The sequence below is a fragment of the Eufriesea mexicana genome, unplaced genomic scaffold, assembly GCF_001483705.2.
Source record: "Eufriesea mexicana isolate 0111107269 unplaced genomic scaffold, ASM148370v2 scaffold2481, whole genome shotgun sequence".
Taxonomy (NCBI): domain Eukaryota; kingdom Metazoa; phylum Arthropoda; class Insecta; order Hymenoptera; family Apidae; genus Eufriesea; species Eufriesea mexicana.
This window is the reverse complement of record NW_016910539.1, coordinates 146,138-165,083: the sequence shown is the minus strand read 5'-3', so window position 1 is coordinate 165,083 and position 18,946 is coordinate 146,138. Positions and strand designations below refer to the sequence as shown.

The following is an 18,946-nucleotide window of genomic DNA, read 5'->3' as shown; positions in this document are numbered from 1 at the left end:
ATTTCACCTAGAACCTCTTCAATTTACAATCATTTAATGATGAAGAAGAAAAAAACATCAAGTGGATCATTAAATCCTAAAATTAAAAAATTTAGCGACATGCATAAACATGGACATTCTAAGAGATTCAGTGATAATAAAAGTTGCAAAGATCAATTAAAAAAACGTAATCCAATAATATTTACTAACTGGAAAGAAATTTCAAAATCGAAACAATCTGAAAATAAAACATTATCCATCTTTTCTAATGAATCACAACAAACGGTTTGTTTAATGTTGCATTCTGACAGAAAAATTTACAATGTCATTGCAATTGTGGTACTTCTACTGCTACTTTTTAATTACAGGCAAATATCAAAAATAAAAATATACAAGAAGAATTTATAAATTATAGTACAATTAACAATATATCTAATACAAAATTTCATACAGTTAATATTCGAATTATAAAACAAAGTAAAAGAAATGTATAACTTTTGTATTTTCTATATTTCGATATATTCCTATGTAATAAATATTTTCATACTATTTCGAATTTATAAAACTTTTTTATGAGTTTTCAGTAAATATTTGTCATTTTTAAATAATATTGCTTATACTAGTACTTACTCTGTAAAAACTTTATTACGCAGTACGCATACACATTTGTATGCACATACTCTGTGTCATTTTTACATATACATATGTCAATATTAATGTTTTAATAAAAAAGATATTTATTTTTACCAAAAGGATATGTTGTATGCATATAATGTATAGAAATGTACAATAAGATTTAAAAAGTCCAAGTATAAGTGCAGGTGTATTTAATAAACGAAACATTTGATAAAGCAGTGTAGGTTATGTTTTATGTTTATAAATTTAAAACATACTATATGGAATAATTACTTAAAATTTTTCAGTCACCATATGGATAAAAACAACGAACATGATATGTAATTAGTGTAAACAACGCATCATGTGGAACAGCATAAAAATAAATAATGATATTTATATGATTTCTGTTATACAAAAAGATGATACAACTAAAATCCTTTTAACTAATCTTATTGAAATATGGAAAGAAACATTAACAAAAGAACTTATTTTAGATAGATGCAAGGTAATGAACTACAATATATTTTACAATATTATGTAGATCTAAGTAATTTTAATTTAATATTTTTTAAGATATAAGCGAAAAAGTATGTGTTAAGATTCAGTTTTATTTAATTAAGTTTAATTTGAATGTTTTAGAAATTAAATCCACTTTTATGTGTTGAAGCTCTTGATTATAATGATATATTTAAAATTTTTGATAATATGTCAAAATGTATTGTTGAAGCATCTATAGAACAAATTAAATTACGTATTGAAATAGAAGGTGGTTCAATGAAATTTGCCATAAATTTTATAAAAGGCACCTCTCAAGACTTCTGGGAAATTATAACTAAACCATTATGTATATCATCAATGGAAATTATTCGTCAGCACAAATTTCTTTTAGATTTAATGAAAAAGAAGGATGAAGAAATTGGTGAATATAAAGCAGAGGGTGCTGAGTTAATAAGAAGTATGCTTCCTTTATGTTAATAGTGATATATTATTTTATTTAAAAATAATTTTATGCTTTATTAATTAATATAGAGAATATAGAAACAAAACCTTTTAAAGAAGACCAATTAAAAATAGCAATTCCTACTCCAAATATTGTTGATTGTACAAATGCATTCCAAAGAATGGTGGATTTTTATAATGAACTTAATTTATATAAATGTACTACAACTTCTAGAGAACCTACAAGGTATTACTGAATAGAAAATATTAAAATATATTTTTCTTTTATTTATTTATTTACAATTAAAATATTATTGGTATCACTATGCTAAAATTTGTTATCAGAATTAAAAAATTATGATAAAATTTATAAAACTTGTAATATATTACAGCAGTAATAATAGGAATGATGAAATAGAAAAAATAGAGCAAAATATAACTAGTCCTGTTCAAGGTGATAATAATTGTGCACATGAAATGGAAAATGTTTCTATACCAAGAAATATAGAAACTACACATTCAGAAGATAAAAAACAAAGTAAAGATACAATTAACAAGAAAGTAACTAGTAATAAGAAAGGAACTGCAAATATGGTATATAGGCCTATTAAAAAGTTAAAAAAAGGTTTGAATAATTCTATATTGTAAAATATAGTATTCAAAATATAAGAAAATAATTTTAACATAATATTCAGAGGAAAGAGGAATTGATACAAATTATAATTATTTAAAATTTGTTTTTAATTCTATATTTATTAATTTATATTTCTAGTTCAAATATAAAATTAGAAAAAATGAAATATTCATAGAAAATTTATTTATTTGAATGTAACAATATACTGTATACATTCTATGCATCATATGCATCTTATGAAAATAATATTATTATTTAGTTTTAAAATGCTGTTAGAGAGATAAAATTATGCAAAATTGAACTAATGGAAAAAGAATGCGCAGAAATGAAAAATAACAATGATTTCTAAAATATCCAGGATTGTCACAAATTTAAAACATATATGTTCATATTGACACGATGAAAATAATTTTATATTAAAAAATAAATGTAAAAAAGAAGACATATTTATAGAAGATAATAATAATAATGGTATGGAATATAACAATATAAATTATGACAAAATTAAAAACGAAAGTAGCAAAACAATAGAAAATGTAAATAATGAAAGTGATGAAAGACTTTCGTCTGAGTATTATTGATCATTTTCTATTTGAAAATCATTAAAAAATTATAGCTCTTATTTGACTAGAGCCTGTACATCTATCTAAAATGTTACTTAGATGGAAAAACAGTAAAATAAAAAGGGAAAGGTGTCGAAAGAAAGTAATTACTTCTGTTCTGACTGTAACGATAACCCTGGTTTGTTTTTACGGCAATGTTTTAGGAAGTATCATATTATTATATGATATTTAATGCTGATGTGTTCATATCGATTTTATTTATTATTTTTACTCATAGTTGCACAAAATAGTGAGAATAATTTTCTTATTTGACACATTGTTTTATAACTTTTCATATCTTTTAAATACATATTATTTTCTATTTTAATGTTACCTATTTTTTAAAAAGTATTTATCGAGTATCAATAGTATGTTGAATAGCAAGTGTTGCATATGTTATATGATCATCTGGTTTCAACAAAGCAGTAAAGTTGTTTAAAGCAGTCAAATAATTCTTACATTTAAACTTTGTTACTTCTCATATTTTATTATAAAAGTTTTAACTTATGGAATTTGTATTATAAAACGATCTCTACAAGAATTTGCTCTGATATGAGGTGAGGTGGTAATAATTAAATCAATTTTTATATATATAATATAATGATATATTTAAAATCTTATTAAATAAGACTTGATTATTGTGTATATAACTTTAAATCTTTCCTCTGTATATTATTCCAGTTCCAATATATTCATAAATTTGCTATTCTAATGCAATGAAATTTTATGAAATTTAATGAAATTTTTATTATTTATGTAATAAAATTGCAAATTTGCAATATAAAGCATGAAATGTATCTATAATTCACAAAAATAATTATTTTATTTTTGTAATATTTATACAAACAAAAATATATGTATACAAAGATATGTATATATTATTTATTCATTCCTACCTGCATTCTCTATGTTGTCGTGTTTATTGAATTCTACTTGCTTATGATATCAAACGTAATAGTTCATTACGAATAATAGCTATACTACATTGATAATGAGGAATTAAATAAAATAAAAAAATATTACAAAAAAAACCCTGTAGGGCTCGTCCGGGATTTGAACCCGGGACCTCTCGCACCCTAAGCGAGAATCATACCCCTAGACCAACGAGCCGCTGTATGAAATAATTCTATTAGTAGAAATATCTTGCGTAATGGCGGCTCCGTCGTCATTTCAAAGTATTATCACTCTTCTTGTTTAACGATAATTTTTCATCGTATGTACCGTACGTGCAAGATGGCGGAACGGAGCAAACAAGACTTTAACAGAAGTGCATTGACAGTGCGATGTGGACGGGTAATAAACATATTTTCATTAATATACACTTAAAGTGTTCTGTTAGCGGTGTCTAAATATGTCTATATACAGACTGTTACAAGTGTTTTCAACAACTTAGGCATGGTATACGGGACAACGAGCAGAAAAGATTCCTGGAGGATTAGTGGGTGTTGTTGGTGGTGATTGCACGAGTTTAGATCTATCTTACAATGAACTAACCTCTATCACCGGCGTCAAACACTTCCAGAACCTACAGGAGCTGATACTCGATAATAATAAACTTCGGGATCTAAAGACGTTACCTCGTGTACCGAGTTTGACTACTCTCAGTTTGAATAATAACAAGGTTTGTTCTGTTTGTTTTGCTATTTTTTTGTATCGAAGAATATGTTTTGATGAAGCAAAGTTGTTACAGATGAGACAGAAACGAATTATTTGTCGTATATATAATAAGAAAATTTTAGATTAAATATTTTTTCAGTGATTTTTTAATTACGATATTACACATTCCTTCTTATTTACATATGCAACTTCTCATATTATATCAGGTTTCTGTAGAATACGATACAGGTGTTATCAAAAGTATCCACGCAATGTGGTTATAATAAATGCGTTTATTGATGCAATAATTTAACTACGATATCACATTATATCAATATTAATATTAATTAGTTTTATTTAAATATTATAAAAATAAAAAAGAAACACAAATTATTAGTTTACAAAGGGAGAAATGATTAATATTATTAGAACTTGAAGAATGAAACCTAGAAAAGTGTTAAAGGTGTTATGAAAAAATATTTTTCTTTTAGATTTTAGATTATTGTGTTATACTTAATTATATAAATAAAAATGTGATTCATTTCCGGAGGATTTCAGCTTACGAAATTAAAACAGCATTTACTCAAGGAAAGATAAGAGAAATTTGAAACAGATTTATCGTAAACTGTATGCAGACATTATAAAATATCTATTTTTAGTACCATCATTGTTGGTTTTATCCTGAATTAGTGGATGAACTTCCGCCTGATTTTATTTTTCCGTTGATTTCAATTAAATTCCAACTAAATATAAAAAAGAGAACTTATAATTATCTCCTAAACATTATTTAACGTTTTAATAAAATTTGTGGAATAATTTGAAACGGAGGACACAGGAAGATATACACAATTAAATAAAATACATATTTCTGGACCCATTCAAAAAATGATTTATTTCAACAAATTAATGACACGAAACGTGTGCTATTATTCAAATAGATTATAACTATACATTTTACGTGACACAATACAAGTTTTCCTAATTACATATCCAAATAGCATAGCATTACTGTATAATCGCTCAATAATTATTTCTGCGCTGTCTATTTTTGAGAAAAACAAAAATTAATTTTAAAAAATTCAATAATTTCAATCTAATAAATTTCCGCTATGAAAATTAACAAATCTAAAAAATTAAGAGATAGTCACGCAATAAAATATTATTTAATCACTAGTAAAAAATTACTTTTTAATTCAGTATTAATCTTCTGTGACCCCTTCGTCGTGCGTGCTATCGCATAAGGTATAAATCATTTAAAATAACAGACTCGGATCAAGCAAAAGCAAACAAACAAAAACACATGGTGCATCTGTCCTTGTGTCGTATCGAAAAGATTTGTAATTTATTAACAACTTATCTAATTCTTTTACCTCTTTTTTTATTTCTGATCACGTAACATGTTGCCACCACATCAGAACAATGTAATAACATCTACGTCATAATCGTTTATTGGAAGAAAATAAGAGAACGACAAAAGTTATCATGTTTATAATATGGACCGACAATAGTGATTCTTTAACCATTGCCAAGCTGATAAATCGGAATAGGAGAAACGTTTGCCATCGTCGTTGGGTTAACTGTACACGTCTGGATCAAGAAACTCTTGAAGGAATAGTTCGTGAGTTATTCATCCTGATTGAAATTCCGGACGTGCATCGATGATACCACGTTTGGTATCTTATATCATCGAGGATGTGAATCGGTTCGACGACGATCGTTATGCCGTTCACCTCGTGTCTTTTGTTGCGAATAAGTCGCGATGATGTAACCGGGTCGGGCATTTGCATTTTTCCATCAGCAACAGTGCTCCGCCATAACAAGGAACTATGGGAAAGATCCGTGCGAGTCATATTTTTATGCTAATGCTGCTTTTGATCCACCGAGCGATTCGTTTGGTCGGTGTAATTGGCAATTGAATGTTTTGAAGCTGTTGGTATTTAAGAATTTTGTTATTAGAACTGCAACTTGATTTGGAATCGTGTTCGAATCACAGAATTGGAATTGGAATTATGTTTAGAATTGGAATAGAATTGGGATTATGTTGGAATTATGTTTAGAAATATATCAAATTATGAAATAAATATATATATGAAATTGAAATTGTATTTGGAACTATAGAATTGAAACTTGGAATTTATTTAAAACTACAGAATTGTGATAGAAATTTACATTATATTTAGGACTGCAAAATTGTGATGGAAATTTATATTATATTTAGGACTACAGAATTGTGATGGAAATTTACACTATACGGAATAGAAATTGGAGTTATAGTTTTATCATAGGATTGGAAATGGAATTGAAGTTATATTTAGAACAATAAAATTGGAAATAGGTTTATTTATATTTTGAACTTGTGAGCCTTGATTGTATTATTTTAAGTGATCAGAAGCAAATAATTAATAAATAGAAATAATTAAAGAATGATGATAAATTAATGTAATTATTACCGACCTTCCGTGGATATTAAAGAATATCTACAAGATATTAAATAATATTTTTTGTAGATATTAAGATATTAATTTCACTGTTATTTAATGGTACTGTTACGTACCTTGCCACTGTACTATTATTTAATATAGGTGTATCGTAAGCAATGGTTCGTGATAATTGGATGTAAATGTACTCTTACTGGGTATAATATTTAGAGTAACTTTACGACTGTGTAAATAAAGAGTCTGTTATCAAATGGCTGCAAGTTGTCTGCTCGTATCATAGTATTTTACACTTGCAAATTGTTCTTGTAATCTTACCAAAGAAGATTTTGTAAGACATACTTTTTAAGACATACAGACTGCAATACATTATACCGTGCAATCGATATAAATTAAGATTTTTAATATCTATATTTTTAATATTGAAATGTCTTACTTTTAATTTTAAATATTCTGATTTAAAATGTTCAATTTTGAAATTTGAAATTTGTAAAATATTATAATAATTTCAATGCGTTTTAAAATGCAATTCGATGAATTTTAATCTGTCGAATTAATTCAATGGATTTAAATACGAATTAATAAGTATTATTTCAAATATTCGTTGATTAAATAATTGTATGCATTTGGAAGTTTACTTCAGCTCTTCTAAATTTCCAAGAATTATATTTATCCACATGACTTGTACATTATAAGGCATGCTATTTAATACTATTCATGTAATTCTACATAAACTGCCAAAACTTCGATTTTCTGAAGCTTTTGCAATACTAACCTTCATTAAACAAACTGTATACCTCATTTTCATTGCCATTGTAAATTAATTTTAAGATCCCGAAACATTTCCAAATTTATCCTACATTAAATCTTTTTAATTCCAACTTGCAATGTGTGTCTATTTAAACACAAATATAGCGTTGAAAATAAACAGGGAAATAAATATAACAAAAGTACGCATAAAATTATAGTAAAATTATAATAATTCCTATCTCAATAAAAATTAATAAATTCGGTAAAAAGCAGTTGTCCATTTTCAGTATGTCCAATTGAAGATACAAAAATTCTAAAATTAGTCAATTTTGTTAGCTCTAGTGTTAACCTCTTTGCGACCTCAGACATTTCGCTATCTACATTTATGCATTAGGCTATTCTAATACATACTCGCATATTCCAACCAAGACTTTTGTAAGGTCCCTGTATACTCGCTCACTGTTAGAACATTCGCTGTATTTTATTAACGAAACCTTTCATTTCTTCCATCACATATTTCATTTTAACGAAAACCTGTTTAGATAACAGACATAGACAACGCGTTGAAAAGGATACAGGAGTGTTGTCCGAACATCGTGTACGTGAGCCTGCTCGGCAACCCAGGATGTCCGGATCAGCTGACCAATCCGACGTTAACCGATGACGAGGATTACAATCGTTTCAGACTGTACGCGATATACATGTTACCTTCGACCCTACGGTTCCTCGATTCGCGTCCTGTAACGAGACAAGAGCGAAAGGACGCTGAGAGACGAGGAAAGTACTCGAGGACCGTGAAACCGATGCCGGATTTCTCGCCCAAATTCGTTTCCGACCCGATGGATGACTACGATGATATATTCTTCAACGTTCATTACACACCCTTGCCAAGGTCGATTCGCGATCCTCTTGATCACAAAGGTATGGTTTTGGTATTGTACATTTCATCTATGCTACATAACATCAAAATTTTCTATATTCTATCACATGTAATTATTATTGTTATTATTCTGTCTAAAAGAATTTGGCTTTGACACTTTTATCAGAAGTTGCTATATTCTATCATATTTTATTAATATTTCTTTCTTTCCAGGAGAATTATTTTAAAGGGGATATTAAACAATGATATCGTATAATAATGTTTAATTGGAATGAGTTTGTGTAAAGGAGGAATATCTACAGTACACGATAAAATGATAGCAAATGATAGCAAAATCTATGATTTTCAGTGTTCCTGGAGTAAAAAACAAATTGTTTGATTATAAATCAAATTTGATTTTACAAGGGAAAGTTAGCATTATTCAAACAGGATGATAAAGATATTGGAAAAAAATTATTATCTTTAGAAAAGTTTCGTAAAAATAGCAAAAATCGATATATTTTTATTCGTTTATTTTATAAGCCTATGATGATATGCAAGTAAATAAGTAAAATTTATGGAGAGAAATGTAAACTATGATTAATATTTTTCTGTATTATTAAAGACTGGGCACATCACACGAGTACATATGCAACATATGTCTATATTGCATTAGGTTGAAGAAACACTGACAACTATTATTTTGTCGCGTACTGTATTATGATTTAATCTTTCATCCAGACAAGAGATAAGTGCTTATCTTGTTAAATCAGTCGATTACATGTTTGAACATACTTGTGTTAGAATCACTATTAATATCAATATTTTGTCAAAATAACGTTACAAAATCAACTTCAAAATACATGTAAGTTATATCAGCACTAAATTGATCTAAACTGGTCAGAATGATCGTTTTCAATTTATCGAGTACAATATCATTGTTCAATTCCAGTTCACTATTTTTATACCCTATTTTATACCGTATATCTCATTATCAGAAGATTAAATATTTCCAAATTTTTACCCAAATTTACGTTTAATTACAAATCGAGTTAGAACTCAAACGATTTCTCAATGAAAATATTTTTCTGACACAGGAGCGTTCGGGAAGTGCAAGTACCGATATTCAGGGAAGAACTCGGAAGGGAATCGGTTTATTTCGAATAACGATCTTTGAACGTAAGCATATCGAAGCACCTCCAAGTGTATAGTAGGTAAAAAGAGTATTGGCACGCAATGTTACAAGGAAATTCACCTAATACGAACTTCTCAATTTCGATGAAACTCTATAAGTATGTATATCATAACAGATTATACGCGCTACAATTTTCTTGTTCACGTAACATCATTCTGAGCAGATGAAATCAGCAATCGAATTTTCAACGCTCCTTTCATCTTTCTTTAAATATAACTTTATAACAATACAAGATACAACAAAATTTTTTACGCGAAAAACATTTAATTTTTAATGCTTTATCACTCTATTGCGAAACAAATTCCTAAAAGGAATCATAATCAAAACACGAAAAAATACAGAAACTTTGAGATTTAGCTTCCTTTCAGCTTCCTTGTAGGGAAACAGATTTATCGTAAACTGTATGCAGACATTATAAAATATCTATTTTTAGTACCATCATTGTTGGTTTTATCCTGAATTAGTGGATGAACTTCCGCCTGATTTTATTTTTCCGTTGATTTCAATTAAATTCCAACTAAATATAAAAAAGAGAACTTATAATTATCTCCTAAACATTATTTAACGTTTTAATAAAATTTGTGGAATAATTTGAAACGGAGGACACAGGAAGATATACACAATTAAATAAAATACATATTTCTGGACCCATTCAAAAAATGATTTATTTCAACAAATTAATGACACGAAACGTGTGCTATTATTCAAATAGATTATAACTATACATTTTACGTGACACAATACAAGTTTTCCTAATTACATATCCAAATAGCATAGCATTACTGTATAATCGCTCAATAATTATTTCTGCGCTGTCTATTTTTGAGAAAAACAAAAATTAATTTTAAAAAATTCAATAATTTCAATCTAATAAATTTCCGCTATGAAAATTAACAAATCTAAAAAATTAAGAGATAGTCACGCAATAAAATATTATTTAATCACTAGTAAAAAATTACTTTTTAATTCAGTATTAATCTTCTGTGACCCCTTCGTCGTGCGTGCTATCGCATAAGGTATAAATCATTTAAAATAACAGACTCGGATCAAGCAAAAGCAAACAAACAAAAACACATGGTGCATCTGTCCTTGTGTCGTATCGAAAAGATTTGTAATTTATTAACAACTTATCTAATTCTTTTACCTCTTTTTTTATTTCTGATCACGTAACATGTTGCCACCACATCAGAACAATGTAATAACATCTACGTCATAATCGTTTATTGGAAGAAAATAAGAGAACGACAAAAGTTATCATGTTTATAATATGGACCGACAATAGTGATTCTTTAACCATTGCCAAGCTGATAAATCGGAATAGGAGAAACGTTTGCCATCGTCGTTGGGTTAACTGTACACGTCTGGATCAAGAAACTCTTGAAGGAATAGTTCGTGAGTTATTCATCCTGATTGAAATTCCGGACGTGCATCGATGATACCACGTTTGGTATCTTATATCATCGAGGATGTGAATCGGTTCGACGACGATCGTTATGCCGTTCACCTCGTGTCTTTTGTTGCGAATAAGTCGCGATGATGTAACCGGGTCGGGCATTTGCATTTTTCCATCAGCAACAGTGCTCCGCCATAACAAGGAACTATGGGAAAGATCCGTGCGAGTCATATTTTTATGCTAATGCTGCTTTTGATCCACCGAGCGATTCGTTTGGTCGGTGTAATTGGCAATTGAATGTTTTGAAGCTGTTGGTATTTAAGAATTTTGTTATTAGAACTGCAACTTGATTTGGAATCGTGTTCGAATCACAGAATTGGAATTGGAATTATGTTTAGAATTGGAATAGAATTGGGATTATGTTGGAATTATGTTTAGAAATATATCAAATTATGAAATAAATATATATATGAAATTGAAATTGTATTTGGAACTATAGAATTGAAACTTGGAATTTATTTAAAACTACAGAATTGTGATAGAAATTTACATTATATTTAGGACTGCAAAATTGTGATGGAAATTTATATTATATTTAGGACTACAGAATTGTGATGGAAATTTACACTATACGGAATAGAAATTGGAGTTATAGTTTTATCATAGGATTGGAAATGGAATTGAAGTTATATTTAGAACAATAAAATTGGAAATAGGTTTATTTATATTTTGAACTTGTGAGCCTTGATTGTATTATTTTAAGTGATCAGAAGCAAATAATTAATAAATAGAAATAATTAAAGAATGATGATAAATTAATGTAATTATTACCGACCTTCCGTGGATATTAAAGAATATCTACAAGATATTAAATAATATTTTTTGTAGATATTAAGATATTAATTTCACTGTTATTTAATGGTACTGTTACGTACCTTGCCACTGTACTATTATTTAATATAGGTGTATCGTAAGCAATGGTTCGTGATAATTGGATGTAAATGTACTCTTACTGGGTATAATATTTAGAGTAACTTTACGACTGTGTAAATAAAGAGTCTGTTATCAAATGGCTGCAAGTTGTCTGCTCGTATCATAGTATTTTACACTTGCAAATTGTTCTTGTAATCTTACCAAAGAAGATTTTGTAAGACATACTTTTTAAGACATACAGACTGCAATACATTATACCGTGCAATCGATATAAATTAAGATTTTTAATATCTATATTTTTAATATTGAAATGTCTTACTTTTAATTTTAAATATTCTGATTTAAAATGTTCAATTTTGAAATTTGAAATTTGTAAAATATTATAATAATTTCAATGCGTTTTAAAATGCAATTCGATGAATTTTAATCTGTCGAATTAATTCAATGGATTTAAATACGAATTAATAAGTATTATTTCAAATATTCGTTGATTAAATAATTGTATGCATTTGGAAGTTTACTTCAGCTCTTCTAAATTTCCAAGAATTATATTTATCCACATGACTTGTACATTATAAGGCATGCTATTTAATACTATTCATGTAATTCTACATAAACTGCCAAAACTTCGATTTTCTGAAGCTTTTGCAATACTAACCTTCATTAAACAAACTGTATACCTCATTTTCATTGCCATTGTAAATTAATTTTAAGATCCCGAAACATTTCCAAATTTATCCTACATTAAATCTTTTTAATTCCAACTTGCAATGTGTGTCTATTTAAACACAAATATAGCGTTGAAAATAAACAGGGAAATAAATATAACAAAAGTACGCATAAAATTATAGTAAAATTATAATAATTCCTATCTCAATAAAAATTAATAAATTCGGTAAAAAGCAGTTGTCCATTTTCAGTATGTCCAATTGAAGATACAAAAATTCTAAAATTAGTCAATTTTGTTAGCTCTAGTGTTAACCTCTTTGCGACCTCAGACATTTCGCTATCTACATTTATGCATTAGGCTATTCTAATACATACTCGCATATTCCAACCAAGACTTTTGTAAGGTCCCTGTATACTCGCTCACTGTTAGAACATTCGCTGTATTTTATTAACGAAACCTTTCATTTCTTCCATCACATATTTCATTTTAACGAAAACCTGTTTAGATAACAGACATAGACAACGCGTTGAAAAGGATACAGGAGTGTTGTCCGAACATCGTGTACGTGAGCCTGCTCGGCAATCCAGGATGTCCGGATCAGCTGACCAATCCGACGTTAACCGACGACGAGGATTACAATCGTTTCAGACTGTACGCGATATACATGTTACCTTCGACCTTACGGTTCCTCGATTCGCGTCCTGTAACGAGACAAGAGCGAAAGGACGCTGAGAGACGAGGAAAGTACTCGAGGACCGTGAAACCGATGCCGGATTTCTCGCCCAAATTCGTTTCCGACCCGATGGATGACTACGATGATATATTCTTCAACGTTCATTACACACCCTTGCCAAGGTCGATTCGCGATCCTCTTGATCACAAAGGTATGGTTTTGGTATTGTACATTTCATCTATGCTACATAACATCAAAATTTTCTATATTCTATCACATGTAATTATTATTGTTATTATTCTGTCTAAAAGAATTTGGCTTTGACACTTTTATCAGAAGTTGCTATATTCTATCATATTTTATTAATATTTCTTTCTTTCCAGGAGAATTATTTTAAAGGGGATATTAAACAATGATATCGTATAATAATGTTTAATTGGAATGAGTTTGTGTAAAGGAGGAATATCTACAGTACACGATAAAATGATAGCAAATGATAGCAAAATCTATGATTTTCAGTGTTCCTGGAGTAAAAAACAAATTGTTTGATTATAAATCAAATTTGATTTTACAAGGGAAAGTTAGCATTATTCAAACAGGATGATAAAGATATTGGAAAAAAATTATTATCTTTAGAAAAGTTTCGTAAAAATAGCAAAAATCGATATATTTTTATTCGTTTATTTTATAAGCCTATGATGATATGCAAGTAAATAAGTAAAATTTATGGAGAGAAATGTAAACTATGATTAATATTTTTCTGTATTATTAAAGACTGGGCACATCACACGAGTACATATGCAACATATGTCTATATTGCATTAGGTTGAAGAAACACTGACAACTATTATTTTGTCGCGTACTGTATTATGATTTAATCTTTCATCCAGACAAGAGATAAGTGCTTATCTTGTTAAATCAGTCGATTACATGTTTGAACATACTTGTGTTAGAATCACTATTAATATCAATATTTTGTCAAAATAACGTTACAAAATCAACTTCAAAATACATGTAAGTTATATCAGCACTAAATTGATCTAAACTGGTCAGAATGATCGTTTTCAATTTATCGAGTACAATATCATTGTTCAATTCCAGTTCACTATTTTTATACCCTATTTTATACCGTATATCTCATTATCAGAAGATTAAATATTTCCAAATTTTTACCCAAATTTACGTTTAATTACAAATCGAGTTAGAACTCAAACGATTTCTCAATGAAAATATTTTTCTGACACAGGAGCGTTCGGGAAGTGCAAGTACCGATATTCAGGGAAGAACTCGGAAGGGAATCGGTTTATTTCGAATAACGATCTTTGAACGTAAGCATATCGAAGCACCTCCAAGTGTATAGTAGGTAAAAAGAGTATTGGCACGCAATGTTACAAGGAAATTCACCTAATACGAACTTCTCAATTTCGATGAAACTCTATAAGTATGTATATCATAACAGATTATACGCGCTACAATTTTCTTGTTCACGTAACATCATTCTGAGCAGATGAAATCAGCAATCGAATTTTCAACGCTCCTTTCATCTTTCTTTAAATATAACTTTATAACAATACAAGATACAACAAAATTTTTTACGCGAAAAACATTTAATTTTTAATGCTTTATCACTCTATTGCGAAACAAATTCCTAAAAGGAATCATAATCAAAACACGAAAAAATACAGAAACTTTGAGATTTAGCTTCCTTTCAGCTTCCTTAACAAGATTAAGCCATAAAAATATCGCTGCATGTAGAATTTGTTATGCTGTACGAGTACACAAACTTCTGATAACATCTTGGCCTATGATATCGTGAGATTCATGGTAAGGAAATCGGTTCGAACGTAAATATTACGGGCAAGAGACGTGGATGTGATTCAACGTTAACAACACGAGATAAGTTCAGTCAGATTCGTGGTTAATTTTTTTCGATGTCTTCTTATCTCAGTTACGTGTTATTCTTCGCAGCGTTTGGACGAAATAGCTCAACGTGTCATCGACCTTGCTGCTAACTGTGGCACGCATCATCGAAACTTAAATTGTAAGGTAAGCGGTTAAAATGTAAACCTGGTTAGATGAATTTCCTTGCAATATAGCGTGCTAATGCCTCTTTCTAACCACTGTATGAGCGAATTTGCGATCATGTTCTTTCTCTCTATGACAAAAACAGCGATCAGGCTCGTAGAGTAATCTCTCGAATGGACGAAGATCTAAAGCACAAATCTCGATATCTTTCCCCTGGTACCAAAAATCTCATCTACGTGCCTGACAACGCGAAGGTTCGAATTTATCCGATAATTTTTCGCACATGCATGTACATCGAATGAAATATATAATTCGTTATGAGTAAACGTACAAAATTTTATTATCACGTACACTGATGAGTGGCATATAAATAATTGTCCGGAAGTTTCTGCTTCGTTCTGATCGATCGGACGATCCGATCCAAGTGTCACGCGATCCTCCGGACACTGTCGTCGAACGGAAGCGGAGAACACGGGCGTGAGGACACGCCGTGAATTCCTACACACCGTTTCGTATTCCTGTTGTCGACTATGTCGTCATAATTTAGCGTTATTGGTCCTTAAACGTACGCAACATAGTACTCGCAACAATACTTTCCACGCGCAACAAATTCGACTGTTATCGATAAACCGTGAACGAACACAGCGGACCCAAGCCTCCGTGCGGAGGGGTAGTCGACGAATTTGTTTGATAATAAATTTGCCAGACTGACAACGCGTTTACGAGAAGAACTTACGTCGAAGGCAGTTTAATAGTTTTCGATTGTTAACCCTGTATTTAGGAAGAACCTTACGGATAAGTACACGATCCTTGTTACGCTATACTTGCCTACATGCGATAACCGGAAACACGGTATTGTAACAATTAATTAAGTACCATTACGTCAGCCTTTCGATTCGTCCTGGATGTAATTAGTACTCGAACATTCCTACAAGGAAGCTTTGCGAATCAATGTCTCGTATGTTTCGAATCGTGCAAATCGAATACCTCGAATCTTGCAAATCGGATGTTTCGAATATTCGAATCGTCGAAGTTGAATATTTTCAATGTTCGAATCGCCGAAATCAAATATTTTGAATACTCAAGTCCTTGAAGTCGAATATCTCTAATATTCGAATCGCTGAAATGAAATATTTTGAATACTCGAGTCATTGAAATCGATTATTTCGAATCGTTGAATCAAATACTTCAAAATCAAATACCTCGAATCATCGAAACGGTATATATCGAATATTTAAATGACTATTTATCGAAGAATTTTGATTCGAAACACCGATTTCTATTTTATAGTTGACAACGATCGATCCAAAAGCCCCATGGCCTACATCGTATATTGTGTAACCCTACGTGATTGTATAAATATAACATTTATATGAATATATTTCTATGTAATGGGAACCGGTCATATTTAATTCCTTAAATACACCGTTCCATCGTTCTGGCAATGCTCAGCACGAGAAATCGAGTATTGTACACTCTGGAAGCATCTTTCTCTCCAAGAAAGGAAAGTGTCCACAATGCAAGCCACGTTCCAAACGCTGGAACCTTTTGTCCTTGTATTAAAAGTAAAGTAAAATATATCTCGTAAAATATATATATGTATCTCGTTCCTTCGTTTCGTTCCTCTGCAACTTAGAATCTCACAGTTGCATCGTACTACTGTAATCGACGAATACTTTTCGCGAATGCGCACGTTTGGAACGAGGCCTTGCTACCGAATTTATTTCCTACTTTCGCGAATAATAATGCTTGGCCACGAAGAATGTTCATGCATGATAAGATACGCAAATAGTCATCTCGCCTCGCGATTGGACGGATGCCCGTTTACAAAAGAAAAGAAATTCCTTTCTGCTATCACCTAAGACTGTTATAACACAACGAGGAGAACGAAGACACGTTCTTTCACGGTATTGCACGAATTTTGCGCGTCGAACTCCGTATGTCGATGTTCCGTTGATCATCTGGCTAGGACCTTCTTTGCTCTGCAAGAATAGTTAACACAGGAAAGGAGGAAGAACACGAACAAAAGAAGAAAAAATGTAAGAAGTGAAACACAAGAGTGTCGGTATCAAAGAAATCTGTACGAGAAAGGTAACGAGAGAGAACAAAGGAGGATATAATGGTGTAAAGAAAAATCAGTTGAAAAAAAAAAATCATATATCGTACGATCTTTCATACAGTAATCCAAAAAGGAAAGAAAAATATAACGCAATTCGAAACGGTATACCTACAGAGTAACGTGTCGAAAGCAAACGGAAACTACGGATTAAAGTTCTAATTATCGGCTATGATCATTTACAAAGTAAACTGGACGTAAGCACTAACTTCGGAACCAAGGCTCGATTTGCTTGGAACTCATCCGGAAGTCCCGAGGGCCAGTACCTCGCGACGGCCACTTCCCATACTCTCTGTCCTTGAGAATTTAGAGTCTAAGTCGTAGACTGTGCCCTATGAGCAGGATTCGCGTTCGCAATAGCCCCAAAGGCACTGATTCTTTTCTTTTCTTTTCTTTTTTTTTCTCTTTTTTTCTTTTTGTCTTCTCTCCTCGAAAGTCGCGTTTCGAAATTATTCGATGTGTGGTCCGCATGCACTGCCACTTATATACATGATACGTATGTATTTAAGTTAAACTAGGCCGAAGCGTTCCGAGCTTCGTTGAGACGGAGACCCATCAAGTCCACGAATGAACGTGTCACTTAAATACGAAAGAAATCACTGAGACAACGAGGGATGACTTAAGTGCTGTTTTTCCCATGGTTATGCAGATTTGGCCTCAAGGTCACGGCACCCTCTACCCAGAAGTTAGGCCTCTCGAGCATGCTCTGCCAGAGCGACAGCTCTCGACCGGTTGCATCCATCCAGTCTACTGGTTTCCCATAGTGTTTTCCTGTAGTTATTAAATCCATTTGGTTATTTATCTAGATCATTAGATCAACAAGCTTATTTTTTTACTACTGTAGTCGTAGATCAAGAATACGTAAATGTTATGGATTTTAATTCTAGTATGTTAATTTATGATATTAGTATTACATTATATTTAATGCTAAATAAACAAATAATATGGGTTTCAGTTTTAGTATATTAATTTATGACATTAAAATTGTATTGTATTTGATAATATATAAATAAATGATATTGGAATACTATATTAGAGTATCTGTGTTAGTAATGATTATATTATTGAGATAATTACATAATTAATTTTGATGTATATGGTTAAGAAAAATATTGAAAAAAGGAGTTTTTTTATAGGAAAAAGTCATGGTCGACTGAAAGTCATATTTTGAATGGGAAGCATGGTTAAAAATAGTAGAATGATTTTTATAGCAAGACGAGAAGCAAACAGACATTTATGATTGTCTTTATTACGCTATAAAACCATAAATAAATGTAAAGTCTTTAGTAGAATCGGAGTTCTATAGGGTGATTACCCTAATTCGACCATCTTCGATTCAAAAGTCGTATGATATAACAGAAAATAATAATTCAGTTTTTTCCATCTTGCTGTTGATATAGGAACATGAAATTTACCATAAATTTTCCAAATGATATAATCAAAATCATTTCATTCAAAAATTTTGTTTTAAAAATATTTTATATACTTCATGTACGCATTAAAAATATTTTCTTCAAAAATAAATCTGA

The 18,946-nt window shown here is 30.3% G+C and overlaps 4 protein-coding genes and 1 non-coding gene across 7 annotated transcripts in view; 3 read left to right on the top strand and 2 right to left on the bottom strand.

Moving 5' to 3' along the window:
- Positions 1 to 910: 910 nt before the first annotated feature.
- LOC108550027 (non-homologous end-joining factor 1) lies at positions 911 to 2,958 on the top strand. Its single transcript, XM_017903619.1, is given in 6 exon segments — positions 911 to 1,102; positions 1,237 to 1,552; positions 1,627 to 1,783; positions 1,929 to 2,161; positions 2,802 to 2,864; positions 2,867 to 2,958. Coding segments are annotated over 6 exon segments (1,035 nt in total). The 5' UTR covers positions 911 to 928.
- An 852-nt stretch (positions 2,959 to 3,810) lies between these two features.
- Positions 3,811 to 3,882, bottom strand: TRNAP-AGG (transfer RNA proline (anticodon AGG)). Its single transcript has one exon. It is a non-coding gene; the product is annotated as a tRNA-Pro (tRNA).
- Positions 3,883 to 3,931: 49 nt separating this feature from the next.
- LOC108550032 (leucine-rich repeat-containing protein C10orf11-like) lies at positions 3,932 to 9,851 on the top strand. Its single transcript, XM_017903626.1, has 4 exons — positions 3,932 to 4,065; positions 4,166 to 4,393; positions 8,096 to 8,474; positions 9,510 to 9,851. Exons 1-4 carry the CDS (start codon positions 3,988 to 3,990, stop codon positions 9,587 to 9,589), a joined length of 765 nt encoding a protein of 254 aa, XP_017759115.1. The 5' UTR covers positions 3,932 to 3,987; the 3' UTR covers positions 9,590 to 9,851.
- Positions 9,852 to 12,514: 2,663 nt separating this feature from the next.
- Positions 12,515 to 14,864, top strand: LOC108550026 (leucine-rich repeat-containing protein C10orf11-like). Its single transcript, XM_017903618.1, has 3 exons — positions 12,515 to 12,535; positions 13,109 to 13,487; positions 14,523 to 14,864. Exons 1-3 carry the CDS (start codon positions 12,515 to 12,517, stop codon positions 14,600 to 14,602), a joined length of 480 nt encoding a protein of 159 aa, XP_017759107.1. The 3' UTR covers positions 14,603 to 14,864.
- Positions 14,865 to 17,247: 2,383 nt separating this feature from the next.
- LOC108550033 (uncharacterized) overlaps positions 17,248 to 18,946 on the bottom strand; it is an 84,898-nt gene continuing 83,199 nt past the window's right edge. For all 3 annotated transcript variants that reach the window (XM_017903627.1, XM_017903629.1, XM_017903628.1), the window contains one exon: positions 17,248 to 18,188. In XM_017903627.1, the coding sequence (XP_017759116.1) occupies positions 18,037 to 18,188 (152 nt within the window). In that variant the 3' untranslated portion in view covers positions 17,248 to 18,036. The remainder of the gene's footprint in view (positions 18,189 to 18,946) is intronic.

Coding starts and splice junctions, on each gene's coding strand:
- LOC108550032 (XM_017903626.1), top strand. CDS start 3,988: ATGTACCGTACGTGCAAGATGGCGGAACGGAGCAAACAAGACTTTAAC. Junction 4,394..8,095: donor TCAGTTTGAATAATAACAAG/GTTTGTTCTGTT, acceptor AAACCTGTTTAG/ATAACAGACATAGACAACGC. Junction 8,475..9,509: donor CGATCCTCTTGATCACAAAG/GTATGGTTTTGG, acceptor TTTCTGACACAG/GAGCGTTCGGGAAGTGCAAG.
- LOC108550026 (XM_017903618.1), top strand. CDS start 12,515: ATGCTATTTAATACTATTCAT. Junction 12,536..13,108: donor TGCTATTTAATACTATTCAT/GTAATTCTACAT, acceptor AAACCTGTTTAG/ATAACAGACATAGACAACGC. Junction 13,488..14,522: donor CGATCCTCTTGATCACAAAG/GTATGGTTTTGG, acceptor TTTCTGACACAG/GAGCGTTCGGGAAGTGCAAG.